General features: G+C 36.3%; 1 protein-coding gene across 2 annotated transcripts in view; it reads right to left on the reverse strand.

Annotated features, from left to right (window-relative positions):
- The window catches only part of PPP1R2 (protein phosphatase 1, regulatory (inhibitor) subunit 2), a 20,327-nt gene extending 4,194 nt beyond the window's left edge, over positions 1–16,133 (reverse strand). The window contains exons 1-6 of one of the 2 annotated variants that reach the window (XM_012734140.1): positions 15,705–16,133; positions 8,660–8,767; positions 5,675–5,752; positions 5,090–5,184; positions 4,735–4,737; positions 493–666 (exon numbers count right to left, since the gene is read on the reverse strand). In XM_012734140.1, the coding sequence (XP_012589594.1) occupies positions 493–666; positions 4,735–4,737; positions 5,090–5,184; positions 5,675–5,752; positions 8,660–8,767; positions 15,705–15,826 (580 nt within the window). In that variant the 5' untranslated portion in view covers positions 15,827–16,133. The remainder of the gene's footprint in view (positions 1–492; positions 667–4,734; positions 4,738–5,089; positions 5,185–5,674; positions 5,753–8,659; positions 8,768–15,704) is intronic. The other variant, XM_004675113.2, reaches the window with a different exon arrangement.
- Between the last annotated feature and the right edge of the window lie 3,150 nt (positions 16,134–19,283).

Consider the following 19,283-nt stretch of genomic DNA (forward strand, 5'->3'; position numbering starts at 1 on the left):
AAAAAATAAAAAAAAAATAAAAAAAAAAATAAAAAAAAAAAAGTTAGCCCCCAAACAGGTCCATTCAACAGTCCAAAGAATCAACATGGAAAGATAGATATATGCTTTGTACCTTAAGGGATATTAAAACAAATCTTTCATATTAAAAAAAAAAACATGTTTCTATAAAAATATTTACATCTTTAGATTGTAATGACATCAAATATGACCTGAAAAAAAAGCAAAATACAGCTTAATATGAAGAAAAACATTATTGCTTAAAGCCATGTAAACTAAACAAAATACTCGTTGCACATAACATATGATCTTAAATCAATTCTGGGCATAAAGCTTGCTTTGAAGTTTGCAACAGGAATTGAAACTTTAGAAACTTTTGGCAAAATCATAAAGTGAATCTTGGCAAAATTTTATGGGATTCTTCAAATGTTTCAATAAAATATCTTATTTAGGCACAAGAATCAGAGTCTTAGTGGTATTTTTCAAACCCCTAACCTTGATTTGATTCTTCCGTATTCATGCCTTCTCCAGACGCAGCCTCTGACATTTCTTCATCATCATCATCATCATCATCATGTAGGTCTTTTGAAATTAACTGTCTAGCTAATTTAATATTCAGTCCTTCATTGTAGTGGAGCTTCCTTTTCATTTCAAACTGTCGTTTTTTTTCTACCAGATACAAAAAAATAAGATTAGGAAGTTTTTAGTGCAAAGATGGCAAGCTATAGCTTATGTCTAAGGCTGCTTTTGTGCTCAATGGCAGAGCTAAGTAGTTCTAAGAAAGACTGTATGGCCCACAAAATCTACAATATTTATTTCCTTGCCTTCTGAGGAAAGTGTGCCAAACTCTGCTTTACATGGCTCTAGTAAAGAGGAATGAGTCATTTATAGTTATACTTGTGAAGAAAATTTAAAGATATAAGAAAATTCTCCAGAAATAAGTGAATGGTGAAAAAAGCAAGCTATACTACCACACACACTTAATACAAATATAGAAAATGCACAAAGGCTGCAAACATTACACATACTTGCAGAAAAATAATTCAATAATTAAAAGTGATTGATTTTGAGTCAAAAAACTATGATCTATGTTTTCAATTTTCCATTAAGAAAAAAATTCCTTATATTTTTATATTACCCATTTAAGAAATCACCATGATTTAAAACACTGCTGGCTAAAAACACAGCTTCACCTCCAGATTAATTCTAAGAAAAAAATGTTTTTTTTTTTTTTTTTTTTTTTAAAAAATTTTTTTTTTTTTTTTTTTTTTTTTTAAAGATTTATTCATTTATTTGTGCATACAGAACTGGGGTACAGGCCAGAGGCTCAGGGGCGGCGAGAGGCTTCACCAGAGACAGAGTGGGGAGCAGAACAGGCAGATCTACGAAGTACACTGCTGAGGAGAGCAGCGGGTGGCCAGGAGAGGTCTGGCTCGCCATGTGGACACCTCCGAGGCAGGCGGGAATCGAACTCATGCGGAAGTGGCTTTAGATTCTCAGTGCTGTCTGTGCTTTAACCCGCTGCGCCACCGGGGAGGGCCGAAAAAAATGTTTTATAATAAATAGCTTAGTAGTTATATTCTTTCATTTATAATCTTCCCCACAGAATCATAGCAACAAACCAACACAACTAATCATATTTTTAGTACTAAACAGCACTTTAAAGATCAATGGATTATGAAGTAATTTTAAGATTTGAAAATTTCTTAGATCAATGCATTAGAAAACAAAAAGGGGGTTGATATAAAATTGCCAGTCATTTATTATGTCAAAATATAAAAATTCACTCAACCAGTTTTACTATATTTGTAAAATTACATTTACAGTTCATGTCACTACTTATCATTGACTTTCAGCCTCTATTAGGGCTGGGAGAACATCCGTATCATCATGTTAAGCATTTATTTCAAACTACTAAGATGTTGCCAGCCATCTTTCTTATCTACTTTTGCGATTTATTTTATGGTGCTTTGAGAACACCATAATGTAATGGAAAGTAAATTTTTAAAAGTTAAACAAAACAAAACAGAGACACCATTATTAAAAAAACAAAGTCCTCATGACTTTTTTAGGGCTGGCTTTCAAGTATTCAGATGATGTAAAAGCTAATAATAATAAAAAACAAGCAAAAAAAAAGTGGTTTTGCCAATACCATGTAAGTTTACTAAAAAGGCAACAACACTTTTTCCTCATTATAAAGTAATACAAGTTCATGGAAAATTTTTAAAACTCAATTTCTTCACCATAGCACTTCTTTACCATAGCATTTTACGATTCTAGATTTTTTCCTAAAAATGTATTTTTGTATCAGTAACTCATATTGTTGTATATGACTGTTTTTTCATTGACTATATAGTTAGGATGACCATATACATCTCAATTTGTTCAGGAAGTACCAGTTTAGGCATATTGTCTGATGGAATTAAAGTAGTTACCCTTTCTTTCACTTCATGACTTTTTAATAGTAACAACCAGAATTTACAGAAAACAAGACAGAACTATAATATATCATATATAGTAAAGGTGAGTAGCATTTTGTGAAATTTTTATTTTTTGTAATTCTATGTGTTTAGTGAGTGGGACTTTTAACAGTGGTGAAAAATATTGGAATAAATCTTAAAAACTGAATTGCCACGTGAAAGGGTGTTATATTCTTTTAAAACTTTTGGCTTATATATCACCATACTGATATGTATAGATGAGTAACCTATTTTTCCATTCACACTAGAAATTTTTATCTTTGTTGTTGAGTATCATGATACTTTTAATTTGTAGTTCCTTAGTCCTAAGCGTTGAAGTTATCTTCTCCCTTGTGAATTATATTCTTAGTCTAAGAAAATGATTTATTTTTATATCTAAGAGATACTAAACTTTGGTCTTGCTTTTTGTAAGTACATTCATTTTAGAATACTCAAAACTCATATCATAGAAAGCTGCTAATACAAGAGATCCAACAACCTTCTGGACTATTTGTATTCATCTTACTTCTAATCTTTATGTGAAGAATAAAAGGATATTCAGGTTTGAGGCACAGCTTTAGTAATAACCAACTTATCCATGTAAACTTGACAAGTAAATTATCCTTTTTATATTTTCTTTTGTTAAAATATAATGGAGAATGTATAAATTATTTTTAAGTTACTAAAAGTTTAATGGACAGTTATAATATACTAGAATCAGTGTTTATTTTATAGTTCCCAATTTAGAAATAAACTAAGGTTCAGAAAAATCAAGGAAATTAGACACAGCTTGACATACATACTCTGATCTGTGTTATTCCATAATCAACATCTTAATTGTAATGGTATCAGATGGAATGGGAAAGATCAGTTATAAGATGATCTTTCATAAGAATTTCTGTCAATAAGCAAGGTTTTCAGATATGCAATCAGTCTGAATTCCTGAATTTGTGAAACTGTAAGTAATCAAATGGTTCTCCCTACTGGTTAATTCATGTAATTACAATTTGAGGAAAATTTTCCTTAAGAAAAACTGACAAAATACATAGGTTAATAAACCCCCTATTCTCAAATAGGTCAGATTTTTACAGAATAACGAAGAAACAAATTCTAGAAACAATTTCTATTTTAAATCCTTTCTCAAGGGCCTCTTGGGATATATTTTGGGAAAACAAGACAGAAAGTCATGGAGGGTAAACTTGACCTAACACAGTTTGAGATTATACTATTATGAAATTTCTTTCTTGAAAGACAATTAGGTTTGATAATCCTAGTTTTATAAACTGAAAATGACAGGAAGGAAAGATTCTGACAGCTAGCAAATAATCTGAAACCTGAGTTCTAAAGTTTCTGAATTTCTGGAGTGTTTTTATATCAATCTTTTGCTAATGAAATTAGTAGTATGTTTTGTATGTATGACTATAAATTCTTTTGCTAATGAAATTAGTAGTATGTTTTGTATGTATGACTATAAATTCTTGAGCCAAACAAAAAATTTTAATGAAATCAACTGTGGAAACATTTAAAAGAAAAAAGTTTCTGGCTTTCTTCATAGTACAGGTAGTACTGATATCTGAAGGTTTCAAATATATACATTATTATCTTTTTCTTTTTAGATGAGGGTATGTGTACTTTCCTGCACCTGTTTTCCTATACATAGGCTTGTTTTTTTCCTTTGTAAAAGAGGTAAAAACTGGGCCTTCCTGGTGGTATAAGGGGTTAAATCTCAGCACTCTGAAGCTATTGGCAGCCACTACAGCACAAGTTTGATTACTGGCCAGGAAAATAACCCACATAGTACAGTAGACCTCTCCTGTCTCACCCACTGCTCCCTTCAGCTGTGTATTTCAGTAGCCTACCTGCCTGTTCTGCTCCCCACTCTTGTCTCTGGTGAATCCTTTAATCACCACCCATCCCCACCCCACACCTCTGGCCTATATCGCAGTTCTTATATGCACAAATAAAATAAATTTTTAAAAAACAAAAAGTTGAAAACTACATATTTTTTTTCTTGAGATTATACATTCACATGGTTCAAAACTTATAAAAAGCAATAGGTGAAATATTTTCCTTCTCCCCTCACCTCCACAGATAACAACTGTTAATTATACAAACAATGAGTAGGTAGTAATGCTTTAATTTAACATGTAGCTGTATAAGCTATGAGTTTTTTTCAACCCTGTTGGAAGAATCTTTAGCTTCTTTCCCCATTATGCTGTTATTTTCAATCAGACACAATAAAGTTTAACTCTGCTCTTGATTCATTTATAAGTTTCACTTTCTCTTAAAACAAAAAAGCACAATTAGAAAATTAGCTCTTATTTGTTACCTACTTTAAGACCATCCAAACATTCAATGACTCTAAAACATTAATAAATAATTGCTGGATTTATTCTATTCCAGGTCCTAAAAAGGTACAAAAGTATAATTATAATTACAGTTGGTAGTATTTTCTCAAAGTCATAAAAGTAGGGCTGGGAGAAGAGCTTCTACAGAAAAATTCACAGAATTGTAAAAAATGCTGCTGCCTAATCTCCCACCATCCACTTCCCAAAAAAGGAAAATATCTTGACAATCTTCCATATAGTGGTGTTATTAGCCTAACATTGAAAGCAGTAGAGGAAACAAATTACCTTGTTCTTCGGGTGAGAGGTCATTATCCTCATCTTCACTGCTTTCTTGTTCACGAACCCGATATTTTGGCTCTGAGCCTTCAGCAGCAGCTAATCTATAAAACAAACATTTATAGAGTAAGCAACACTGTGATGTTCTTGTATTACTGAATGTCTCATAAAACATCTAAAAACAATTAACATGCTAACTATAACCTGATATGGACTGGGTGTAGAAACCAAAAAGCAGTAACCATGGAGGATGACAGAAATCAAAGAACAAAGGTATAGCACTTTTATCTGTAAATTCACTTATGTTTCCCTTTCTCTCCTTTGTTTTTAAAACCCGGGTAGCAAGATACTAAAAACAAAACAAAATAACCATACAGGGAATTGACACAGGGACTCTATGTACCCAGGCTCTGGTACCCTTAATCTTTCTGCCAATTATATAGGTTGGCTTTAAATCTAGAAACAAAACTAGAAAAGTTGCTATGAAATACTCATAAATTTGCTACCACATTTTTAAAATTTATGCTTGCATAAGTAAAGTAAAATGTTTTTAACTTTGCACAATTGAAAAGTTTTAAAGATATTAGTACTTACTTCTTAGCTAAGATATCTGGGGTAAGGACTTCAGTGGCATCTGAATCACTCAATGCATCTTCATCATCACCTATCATACTAGGATGATAAACACATTATAATTTGACTTTAATTTTCCAAGCAGAAAAACAAAATTAATCCTACAGACTTAATTAAAATATCAACATGCTATAGTTCTATTGTTTTCTTTGAAGTTTCATTTTAGCTTCAACTCAATATAAGTATTTAAAAGTATATATCAATCAAGAAACACCTTGAAATGATTTAAGAAAACATTACTACAGCCATAAAAATAATAAAAACTCAGATCACATGGAAAAAAACAAAAAGATTTCAATTATTCTATCCAGTAGGAAGGAACTTAAAAAAAACAAAAAACCCAACACCACTACTTGCTTTTAGAATATGTATTTGTATATCAACCTGAAGATACCATAATAAAGACAAGTAAAATAACAAAATCATATGCTAAATATGCTAATCATCACATTCAGGAAGTTTAAATTTTTCCCCCCTCTACCTGCTAATGAAAACTTTGCAAAAAAGAAAAACTTTTCATCACTTTATTGCAAAAATGGATCTTTAATTCTCAAGACACTGAAAGTTGTGTAAGCCAAACCCAGCTATATATTAAAAAACAAACAAACAAACAAAAAAAAACAAAAAACTAGACCTTCCTGGCTAGGTAAGGGGACAAGTTAAATAACTGCTACAGTACAGACGATGCTGTTTTTTTCCAAGAGAAACTGAAATAAATATTTACATTATTGGGTAAATTAAGTAGTAGGGTAAAATAAATAATGAATCAATTTATAGAACTATTCTACAGAAAATTCTGTAAGATTTACAGATGAATTATGTGTATTGTTTATATAAGTAATAACTATTTGCATGCTTTTGTGGGAGATTCTTAGGTTGTATAATATCTTTCTATCAAAACATCTGCTAGGGCCCTCCCTGGTGGCACAGCGGGTTAAAGCACAGCATTAAGAAGCTAAAGCCACTTTAGCATGAGTTGGATCCCGGCCCCGAAGTGGACTACATCGCACAACGCAGACCTCTCCTGACCCGCCCGCTGCTCTCCTTAGCAGTGTACTTTGTCAGTCGTCCTGTTCTGCTCCCCACTCTGTTTCTGGTGAAGCCTCTGGTCTGTACCTCCGGTCTGTACCCCATAAATAAATAAATCTTAAAAAAAAATCTGTTAAGTAAAACTCTTTAAAAAGCTGAGCACATGTATCTGTCTGTACAAATATGTATCTTCAATTACTTAGGAACCAAGTAACTGCAACTCTCACACAGGATAAGAGTAGTAAAGAGAGCAAAAATGCAGCACAACTTATTTATCATTCAGATTTATTATATTTAAAATAATCTAAGGATAGGACGCAAATGGGCAGGAGACCTAAAGATCTATGGTGGATGATTATAGGAGCTTCGGTGATGGATGTGTGTGTAAGTATAGCTAAACAGGTGTGACCTATATATGGAGTACTGTAAACCAACATCACCACAATAAGAAATATTTTAAAAATAAATAATTTAGCTAAAAAATAAAAATGAGTACTACTATATTTTTGGAATCATGTTCAACTCAATTCTTTTAGGATAATTATTTCAACCAACACAGGTAAGCAAGTGATAACTATCAAGCGATGTCTTAACTACCATTACTGAAAAGAAAGCAAGCCTGACTTCGTTTTCAGGTACAATTAGTTTTAAGATATATATATATATATATATTTATTTATTTTTTAAAAGATTTATTTATTTGTACATGCAGAACTGGGGTACAGGCCAGAGGCTCAGGGGTGGTGAGAGGCTTCACCAGAGACAGAGTGGGGAGCAGAACAGGCAGATCGACGAAGTACACTGCTGAGGAGAGCAGAGAAGTACACTGCTGAGGGGAGCAGCGGGTGGGCCAGGAGAGGTCTGCCACCCATGTGGTCACCTCCTGGGTAGGCGGGGATAGAACTCATGGGGAAGTGGCTTTAGCTTCTCAGTGCAGTGCTTTAACCCGCTGCGCCACCAGGGAGGGCCCAGTTTTAAGATGTATTTTAAAGTGTCTAACTGTAATTAGATGAAAACTAAGGATACAAAATTTTCACACATCTATTTCTTGCCTCAAGCTTTGTTAGTACTGATTTTTGTGTCTTTACTTCCTGTCCGTATTTCTTTCTGCCTTTGTCACAATCTTCACTTTTATTCTTGTTTTCACAATTATGAAATTATCAACTCCTAAAGCTTTCATCCACTGACTTACAAAATAAAATTTAATTTTTTTTACATAACTTCTAGATTTATGTTGTTTTACTACAAAGAAAAAAATATCTCAGTCACGGAAATTTTGTTTCAATAAAATCTAGGGCATGATCTCATTTTTATTTAGGAAGCAAAAAAGCCTAATTCTCATCTTTGTTTTAATAAACAGATTTAAGGAAGGTAAAAGTCACTAATCTGTGTGCATCAAATAGCAGCAAGGGGTCACATCACTGAGATACAACCAATAAACAATTTACTATGACAACTATAATGTATAAGATAGATACCATAATTTTATTTTTTAAAGATTTATTTTTACTTAATCATGCATACAAGAACTGGGGTAACAAGCCAGCGGGAGGTGGTTGAAGGATTCACCAGAGACAAAGAGGGGAGCAGAACTGGTGCATCTACTGAAATACACTGCTGAGGGGAGCAGCAGGTGAGAAAGGTCTGCTGTGCCGTATGAGGTAGCTCGTTGGCCAGGGTTTGAACTCATGCTGCAGTAGCTGGTGATAGCTTGATAGTGCGAGATTTTAACACCTGGACTATTAGGGAGATCCCAAGCCACAAATTTAAAGTCATATACTACCATACAAATATGTACATTTGTGTTATTTATTTGTGCTCCAGTAACAACACATAAAATAAAATACAAATTCAAACTGGCTATCAGCTGCAAAATGGAAACAAGTCAAAACAGGAATGGTAACTACAAACTATTACCTGTGATAAGGAGTGCTAGGTTCATCTATTTTCATTAAGCCATAGTCTTTGTCGGCTGGATGATATGTTGCCAGGATGTTCATTTCATCCCACTTCTGGGATTTTTTGCTAAAATTTAAAAAATAATTTTTTTACTCAAATAAGTAAAAGATTAAAAATGTACACATCTAAAATTTATAAATATCAAATCCCACATTTCAAAGTTCTATTTGAAGTTTGCTAATTGCTAGCTTTAACATACTTTCTTGGGATAGAAACAGACTAAGGGTAAAAGCCATAATTCATACAATAAAATGTCAGTAAATATTTTATAGAATTCTTGGTGCCCACTTATTTAAAAATATATAATTCAGAATCTTCAAGCATTGAAAACACTAATACATCACAACATGGTTAGCCTTTATCTGCCTATAGAATTAATAGCAAAAATGGAAATTTATATTCTGCCTGGTCTCAATAACCAAAGATTTTTGATCTTACACACATTACTAACAATATGACTAAGAAAAAAAACTGCTTTTTTTCCCCAAGCGTAACCATACAATCAAAAGAATTAGAACAGAACATCAAAGGGGGCCACCTCATTAAATTTAGACACCACTAACTAAGCTGAAAATAATAGTTTATTTTTTAACCTGGAAAAATAAGAGTTTGCTAAAAAAAATAAAAGGTGTACTCATATCACCGGAGATAAATCTACTCAGGAACAGAAATGCTTTTTAAGTGCTTCATGAACACCTGTCACTAGCCATTCAACAAAATATATGCACAACTGCAGAGGGGCTCCATAATTCCCTCATTATAAATCCTGTCTGCTCATTAAAAAGGTTATCAAAGACCTCTCCGGCAGTCAAAAGTATTTTGTTACACATACAATTTGTGACTTGAAAATAAAACTACTTTTAAAAGAATTAGTGATTTTACAGATTCAAATAATCTTTCTGCATTTGGTCCATATTGGTGAGGTTTTACTATAAATATTTTTAAATTTCCTAACCCTATCAATATCCAGAGCCCTGAAGTGCTCTTAAAAAATGATATATTTAGTGCTCACTTATGGCAGGTGAGCCTGACTTTTACGTTGTCTTGCTTTCTACCTCCAAGAACCCACAGTATCATGCTAAACCCTTCCTTTCCTCTTTATATTTTTATTATGGTAAAATAAACACATAAAAGCTCACCATTTTTATTTAAATTTCTGTGGAATTAAGTACATTCACACTGTTATGCAATAATCCATCTAAAAAACTTTTTTTTTATTTCCCCCTCCTGAAACTGTAGCCACTAAAGACCAACTTCTCTGCCTAGATCTTGTTAACCACTATGCTAATTTCTAGCTCTACAGATGTGACTCTTCTAGAGACCTAGTCATATAACTGAACTTACACAGCCTTTGCTTTTTTGTAACTGGCTTACTTTCACTTAATGTCTTCAAGTTTCATCTGTGTTGAGGCATTTTAAATTCCTTTCAATATCTAAGCAATATTCAATTGCAGATTAATATTCAATTTTGACTACAATTTCAAACAGATTTATTATTATTTTTTTAATTAAGGGACAAAGGTTGCCCAGATGAATACACAGGTGACTGTGACTGCAATTCCCACCCTGCAGTTGCTTAATGTCTCTTCACTGTTAATTAATATCTTTAAAAAAGTTATAAGAAATTAAAAATTAAGATATATTGGTCATTAAGACTTTTTCCTTTAAAGAATTGCTTAAATTCTTTTTCATTCATCAATTTACAAATACTTAAATTCAAAGTATCAACAATAATAAAAACTTTATGAACTATGGATAGATGTTATAAAAGGAATTTGCTTTTCATATTGTATTCTTTGGATGCTCACTTTCTGATTATCACAGCAATAGCTGGTGTTAGCTAAAACCCAACTGAAATAGGAGAGAGGTGTTTAAGATTAGAGTTTGTGTGTGATTTTTCATCTTAAGCAAGTATAAATCAATATATTAGTTTTGTTTGCATATTACCAATAAATATAAAAATGCTTGCTTTTTATTTTCCTTGTATGAATTATTCTTATATCCTTTGCCTACCTATTAGAAACTTTGTAAATGTGAGTACATTCTTTCTACTATAGCATAACAAATATCTGTACAAATGTAAAGAACTCAAATTCATTACAGAAAATTTAAACATACATAAAATATAAACCACATTATATATATCCCCAAATTTTCCTAGTTTGCCATTTAGTCTACTTTATCAAGAGAATTAAAGTTCTATATAACCAAAGCTTTAATCTGCTTCCTCAGTACAATACGAAGAGAAATCCTTAGAATTATTCAAGCCAGAGAAGATAGTATCATCTTACCATCGCATGAATTTTAAATAAGGGAATTCTTAGGTGGAAAGCAGTGAAAAACAAGCTGTCCGCAGAGGATACTGGATAAGGAAATTGTTATTAATTATTATTAATGTTTTGATAGAAACAACATTAGAAGTAGAGCAACAAGGTATAGGGAGTAAGCCTGAATTTAATCCCCACACTGATTAACTGAGACCATTCTTTGGGTTATCTACATTCAAAAAAAAAGGGGGGGGGAGGGGCTCCAACACTTCCATACACACACACACACACATATACATACACATATGTGTGTGTGTGTGGATATAGATATGAAGGTCTACTGGAAAGGTGAAAGCACCTACTGGTTTCAGGCTCTCTGCCTCCCTATCCCCCTCTTGGGTGACTGGTTTCCCTGCAGTTTAAATGAGGTCCAGAAAAAGTTACCACTTCTCACTTTCACTTGATGCCATCTCAAAGAGCTATTACTTCTTATTGCTTGTGACTTACTTATTTGGTAGTTTTAGCTGCACTTAGAGTGGGAAGGATTTTGCTTCAAGGTGTTAAAACTTTAATTGCACATTTCAATAAATGTTCTTTCTTTAAATGAAGATTCAACTTATGTAGGATGACAAAGTACAAGACTTTGAAGTGTGACACCATAAATGAACAATTAAAGTAAGACTTAACAATAAAAGCAATTAGTCAAAAAGTCACTTTTGGAAACTTTACTCAGTGAACTTTTGACTATTTTTCATAACCTTTTATAGGCAGAAAAACAGTTGAAGCATGCTTACATAAAATTATGTTAAAGGGAATTAAATTCAGACACAATTTTTTTCAAGTAAAATTTGTCTAGAGAAGACTCTATAGAATTTAAAACTGAGCATACTGACTTCCAGCATATTATATAGAATAACTCACTGAAATGAGGAAAAAATTAGATTTCTATTTTACTATTTCTAGTAAAGTGAAACTAACATTTGATGATGTGGTACTGAGCTCAGACACTTTACATCTGTTAACTCATTAAATGATTATTTATACAGGAATATGACGACTAACTCGCTGGAAGTCAGAGAGTAGCAAGCAGGATGAAGCCAAGTAATAATGGCATCAAATTCACTATTAACTAAAGATTTCTGATAAAATAGGCTTTAATAATATTTAATATCACATTTTAAAGAATTCTACATATACATTTTGCTCATTTTAACATCTCAAAAAACAATTATCTCTTAAAGCAGACAACATTAAGTGCCAGTTTTTTTTCTTTCTTCGTGGTACATAAATAATAGTACAACTTACATCTTGCTTTTATGAAATACACATATCTATTCACTAGATCTTGTTACATTAGACATTCATGAGGTATGCACTATGTTCAAGATACCCTGGAAAAATGGGAATTCCAATAGTGGCAGGAGATAATAGTGATATTCTAATTAGCTGAAGTGCCCACAAAGTACTTTGATATTTATACCTAATTATGTGGATTTGAGATTCTATCCAGTTTTAATTGAACTGATGCAAAAAAACCGAAATGGTACCTGATATATGGTACTTGAAGAAACCATTCATGGAAACTGAATGCATTTAAAGTATAGAGTTAAGAAAATAACAGAATTGAGACATTACATTACTTCATTAAGTATATTCTCATCTGAGATATTAAAATAGCAGTATTATGTATATAAGTTTATTTATTATTTATTTTATTTTATTTTCCTATTAAAAAGATGCACAATCAAGAAGTTGAGAGGCTAATGGTAAAAGAGAATTCAACTTCTGGTCTTAAAAAAAATCACTTAATAACATTTCTTTCTGTTAAATAAAATGTTATTTTTAAATATTCTCTCACAAGTGAATGGGTGGGGATAGTGGTGTGTACAGAAAAAGCAAAAAATGACTGCATTTTACTTAATAAAGGCACCACTAAAAGGCCCAGTTATTTGTGGATTCTGTATGAATAACCCAACTCTCAGTATCAACACTAAAGGTGTTTTCTCTGCCTCTCAAACACATGTGCAAAGCAGTCCAGAGCAAATTTTGAGTTGCCCTAACGCATAACTTCCCAAAGAGGTTAAATAAAGTGATGCTTTACCTTCTTTAAACTTCCACACTATCTATTTGGCATACAATTTTTTTGCTCTTTTGCTTTTTGTTGGTTAATTCACTGATTAAAATGATTTCCAAGTATTATGAGGAAATGCAGACTAGTGTTCCCAAGCACAAGAAAGCTGGACATACCTTACAGAAAAAATGTATGCCTGAATGATAAATTTCATTTAGGCATGAGTTACAGTGCTGTTGGCCATGTGTTCAACATTAATCAACAACATAGATTAAACAAGGTCTTTAAACAAACAAAAATAAAGCAAGGTTATGTATTGTCTGGTTGATGAAAATATTGCAGCCAGGGTTTACAGGAACCTAACCTAGAAGTAAAGGTTCAGTATTCACTAATTCAAGATTTGCACAATCACTTCACAGAATCTAACAGTCAGTATGGCTTACATTCCTTGTCACTGTCATATAAATATGAAATTCTTTTGCCATACACTCTTCCACTGAACTCATGAATTTTAAGGATACTATAATTGAAAGAGCTATTTATTTTTAATTCTCTTTAAAGGAGTATACTGTGTATAGTATAAATGAGTATACTGGTTATAATTAAAATTAAACAGGTTGTTTCAAATGTGCTCAACAACTTTATGTGCTCAACTCACAGAGTTCCTAATACTGTGACAAAAATATTAGGTTGTCTTAAAAGTCACAATGCATTTTTGGCTTTTCACACAACCCAATAATATATACAACTCATCCCTCCTTATCTGGGGGGATAAACTCCAAGACATCTCAGTGGATGCCTGAAACCCCAGGTAGTACCAAACAGATATATACTATTATTTTTCCTACATACATACAATAGTTTAATTTATAGTCACAATAAGAGATTAACAATACAAATTAAATGAACAATTCTACCAATATATTCTAATAAATTATGTAAATGTGATTATCTCTCAAAATATTTTGTGGTAGGTAGTATTGACCATGGGTAACAGAATCTTGGATAAGAGGGAACTACTGTATTGCACTACCAACAGAATTATTTTCTTTGCTTTAAAATCACGTAGCCATGTAACAGTGATCATAAACCAGTCCAATCCTTTTTACTACTTTCAACCAAGCATCATGAACTTCAATGGGCTTGGTAGCTCCTTTGGGATTATCACCCTCTAACTATCAATCAACTCTAACAATCAAAGTCACTCATGTCCCAAAAGGCCCCTCTTATGTGAATAGTTCTTACAAAGGAACAGTCATTTATGTAGGTGAGTCAGTCCAGAATAGTAACTTTTGAGGCAGAAAGACCTGGAAATAAACCCCAGCCAATTACTGAGAGAAGCCAACCATACAACAGGAGTACAGGAAATTATGGCACATCAAAGTTGAGAATAAATTAAGGCAGCAGAGAAATATAGTAATAAATCACTTAGTAGCCAAACAAAAGGAAGCTCCTAATGGAGAATAGCTAGTTTACATATATACCAGTGAGAACCACAATTCTGCTGTTAAATATCCTTAAGTTACCTATTTAGTTTTTGTTTTTTGAATTATCTTGTCTTCCTACTAAACCTATGTTCTGGTGAGATTCTATTTTGTTAATCCCTACACAACCAGGGGCCCTGTCTGCCTGACCCCTTTCACATTTGAAGCAGTTTACTCCAAACAGAGGTTGGATTATGTATTAAAAGGATGTATTAAAAGAATTTAAGATTCAAAGAAGTGTGGGGGTGTTGCTAGACAAACTAAGGCGCCTCTCCACCCCAAAAGGCCACAATTCTAAGCTATGATCCTATTTTTCTTCAAATCCCTATAAAATGCCACCACCAAATAGTAGTTCCTGTAACAGTCCTGAACAGGTGTGCTCTTGCTCCAATATTCTAAATTTCACGAACAATCCCATTTTAGTTTTATAACTCGACAAATTGCCTGCATTTTTTTTTTTCTTCATTGAGCCATTGCGCCTTGGCTCTTTTTCTGTGCATAAAAACACCCAACTCGTTCTTTCTTTTTAAAAGGCGGGTATGCTCTTCCATAGTACCAATGTACACAGTTAATTAATCACCACACTTATTAATGAACCTTGGATTGTAGCGATACTGACCAGGGTGTGGGTCAGGATGCTTTTGATTACGCTCACGTCAAATAGAAATGACTGCGGAAGAGATGGTCTTTTTCTTGTTAGGGTCTCTTATTAGCTTGAGATTAGTTTCTAAAGGGTTCTCGAGACACGAGAAAACACTTTCATTTTTGAAGAATTTCAGAGAACCCGGAGTTCAGAGATTAAAAAAAAGCTTTAACAGGTGAGGCTCTGAAACTTCAACTTCATTCTTTACGGTTCCCAATCCTCCCAAGTTCAAGATGCTAGTTTAAAAAAAGAGACCAAGTGCGTATACACTTAAAGAAAGAAAGAAAGAAAGAAAGAAACAACCCGATAAACGTCGCAGCTCCAGCCTTCTTTCAAATCACCCCACCCCTTAGCCTGGCCGGAGAGGGAGACCCGAGCGGCGCGGCAGCCGCATCCCAGCAGCCGCCCAGCCCGCCGGCGCGGCGAGTCGGGGTCGGGGGTGCGCGGATCCGGGAGGGCGAGGCCGCCCGGACGGGGAAGGAGGGGCTCCGTAGGCCGGCCGGGCGACGAGCGGCGGTCCCTCCCTCCCGGCTCTCACCTCAGCTCTTCGTCGACACTCCGGCCGGGCTGCTCGGCCGCGGGCACCATAGAGGACGTCGCGGAGCTCTTGTTCTTCAAGATCCCCTTGATGGGCTGGTGCGAGGCCGTCGAGGCCGCCATTGCCCGCCGCTCCGGCGGTCGGCTCAGCGTAGCTGCTGGGTGCCGGGTCCAGGAAGGAAAGAACGCGAGCAGATACTCGCCAGGCAGCCACGGAGCCCGCTCGGGGCTAAGGCGGCTGCACCTGCTACCGCGGAGCCGGATACCGGCGTCGTTCTCACGACACAACGACCCCGACGCCACAGCCGACGCCGCGCGAGTGGCTGCCCCTCGCACGCCCTAGGCCACGGGCACTTTATCAGCGGCCCGCGAGCTGAAGCCGGCCTAGTGCCCCAGCGCTGGAGCGACGCCGACGCCAAAGTCAAGCGGACCCGCCCTCTCGCGATATCTAGGGCGGGGCGGGGGCGGAGCGAGAACAAAGCCAACCTCCCGGCCCCGCCCCTCCCGGCCCCTTCGGTGGGCCCGCCCCTATGCTGGCGGGTGTAGCCCGCTGGGAGCCCTGGCGTGGTTTCAGAACCTACAGAGATTCCTGGATGTCCTCTGCACTGTTGTAGTTCTCCCCAAGCACCCTGACTCCCACCACACTGTTATTTGTGTAGATTATAGATGGGAAAATCGAGACTCAAAAGTTCCGTTATTCCCCAAATATGTTAGCTGACTTTCAGAGAAATATGTCCCTCTCCCCACTTACCCCACATAAAAATGCAACTCTATCTTATAACATCATGGAATATCAGCATTGGAATGGTGCGTAGAGACCTATTATGAAATCATAGAATATTAGCTTTATGAACTCATAGACGATCATCACTATTGAAATAGGCTGTTACCATTGGAGGAGCTGAAGGACACAAAGGAAATATTGCGTGACCACTACAGCCACAGGACCTTATCCACAGCCTGTGGTCATAGAAATGAAAACCTCTGAATTCTAACCTGGTGCTTCCACTTTTTAACATATTCTATGCACTGATAATCCCGTGCAAGGTGTCACTGGCACAAGTTTCTAGAATTGTGATTTATCTCCCCCTCCCCCAAATTTCCTAGGAAATTCCTTTAAGGTATCCACCTGTCCAACGTGGGGAGAATCAGCCAAAAGCCTGGGAGCTATGTAAGAAGGTCTTTTTTTGTAAGAAGAGCCCCAAAGATGAAAAGCAAAAAAAACCTTACTATGTGCCTGGGCATGAATGGAAGATCTCAGGACACTCAGAAGCAGGTAGAGCTTGAGGTTCCAGGTGTTAGCATATGTGGGGGTCCAGGTTGGGCATATTGCAAGGAGAAATGGGTTCTCTGGAGTACAGAAAAGGCCAGAAGTTTGAAGCCCTGGGAGCAATCTCAGCAGTGTGTTGTATCCTCAGGGTCAAGCTGGGACAGGAAGAGGGACTGCCAGTATACTCCAGCTGCACAGCCTTTCTCCAAGCAGTGCCAGTACCAAGAGTTGCAGAGATGGAAAAAATGGAGGTCTTACAGATGAGCAATCTGATATGGATGGAATTGTGTTCCCTTCAAAACAAATATGTTGAAGTCCTAACCCTTAATACCTCACAATATCACTTTTTTTTTTAAATAGGGTTATTGCAGATATGAGTCATACTAGAGTAGGGTGGACCCCTAATGCTGTATGACTGATGTCTCTTATAAGAAGATGTGCATGTGATGACAAGGGACTGTAGTGATGCAACTATGAGCCAAGCAACACCTGGGACTACCCAAATCTGAGGCATGGAACAGATTCTTTGTCAGAACGCTCAGAAGGAATCAACCCTGCTGACACCTTACTTTTGGACACCAAGCCTCCAGAGCTGTGAGACATTATATTTCTGATGTTTAAAGCCCCCCAGTTTGTGGTACTTTCTTATAGCAGCCCTATATTCCCTTGCCACTTCTACCCATAGTTCCCAACCCCTCGTCACCAGGCACTTTCCCATGACCCCTTCCAGGCCACCTTTCCTTTGACAGGCCAGAGCAGACTAATTTATGCAGAACTACCACCTTCAGCAGCTCATTCTTCTGTGGACTTACAGATGACTGGGTATGGAAGGAACACTGTCAGTCCCATCACATAGTTATCAATTCAGGTGCTGCTCTTCTAGTAACCCTGGTGATCTGAAGTTTGCCTCCTCCCAGTGCAGCTCATTTTATCTTTGGAAAGTTCAGAAAATTCTTCCTTACTGTTCATTTAAAGATCAGTGCATTTTATTGTATGATATGTAATCATTTTTATTGTATATAGGTTTGGAGGTAGTATCATTGCATATATAACTTGCACTTCAATAAGGTTGCTTAGGAAAAAGAAAAACAAAAGACTACATTGAGATAAGACCTGGTTTCCAGCAACACCTATTGGTGTAGCAGTGTGGGCTGGGGGCAGGGCCCTACTATTCTATCTTACCCAGGTGGCAGGAATCTCACTCAAGTCCCCTATTTCTAGGCCCCAAATCTCTCATCTCCCTTTGAACTATGCTACTCAGGAGCAATCTCAGTGTTCCGGCAAACTGTTCTGTTTTTATTGCCCGGCCCCTAGCCTTGAACCGAGTTCCTAGCAACACGTTCTGTTCTGTTCCTAGAACCAGTAAACACGTGACTGCTGAGTGGAGATAATGGAGGGAAGTGCATATGAAGGGCAGAGGGCAACAATTTTGCCTGTCAGAGGTGCATGTGTCCCCCAGGAATTTCTCTAGCGCCTTCCACTGCTGCTCTTGGCTCCCACTCTGTTCCTATCCGGAGGTTTCGGCTGCCCTCCGCCCTGCCAGGCCAGGCTGCTCACTGGATCTGACATTATGCCTTGACAGCCCTGCCTAGCTCCTGGGAAGAGAGGAGGTTTTCACTGGGGGAAATAGGAAGGTTGCCTGCCTTCCTGAGTCCTTTTTCCTGCAGGTCCCACACGTGTGTTCCTCTCCTGTCCTGTCAGCAGAAAAATAGGTCAGGAGTGGTCATCATGCTCCCAAGGAAATACACAAAACTTCCCTTTATGTTCTAAATTATCGGGCAGATTTGCTTTGTTCCTGCGTTGGCCTGGCAGTTACCACCCTGAATCTTAACAATGAGTCCTTAATTAAGCACTGCCTTGCTTTAAGACCCTCTAATGAAAAGGGCTACATCAGTATGACATAATGTGTTTTATTACAGTTAATAAAATAAAAACCATTGGAACAGCAAATGATGAAAAGTTCTCTGAAGAACCTTGAAAAAATGTTACCTCCATCAAAATTCAAACTTTTGCCTCTTATATTATTTCTGCCACTCCCAACTCCACTGAGTGAATGAAGAAAGCTTTCTGAATATCAAAGTAATCATGAGGGGCCTCCCTGGTGGCCTAGTGGTTAAGTCTCAGTGCTATCACCACTATGGTTTAAGTTTGAGCCTCAGCCAGGGAGCTGACCCACATGGTGCAGCAGACCTCTCATGTCTTGCCTGCTGCTCTCCCTCAGCAGTATTTTTCAACAGATCTGCCTGTTCTGCTCCCCACTCTGTCTCTGGTGAGACCTCCCACACCCCACACCTCTGGCGTACACCCCAG

Source organism: Condylura cristata, unplaced genomic scaffold (assembly GCF_000260355.1).
Source record: "Condylura cristata isolate star-nosed mole 26May11 unplaced genomic scaffold, ConCri1.0 scaffold00003, whole genome shotgun sequence".
Lineage (NCBI taxonomy): Eukaryota > Metazoa > Chordata > Mammalia > Eulipotyphla > Talpidae > Condylura > Condylura cristata.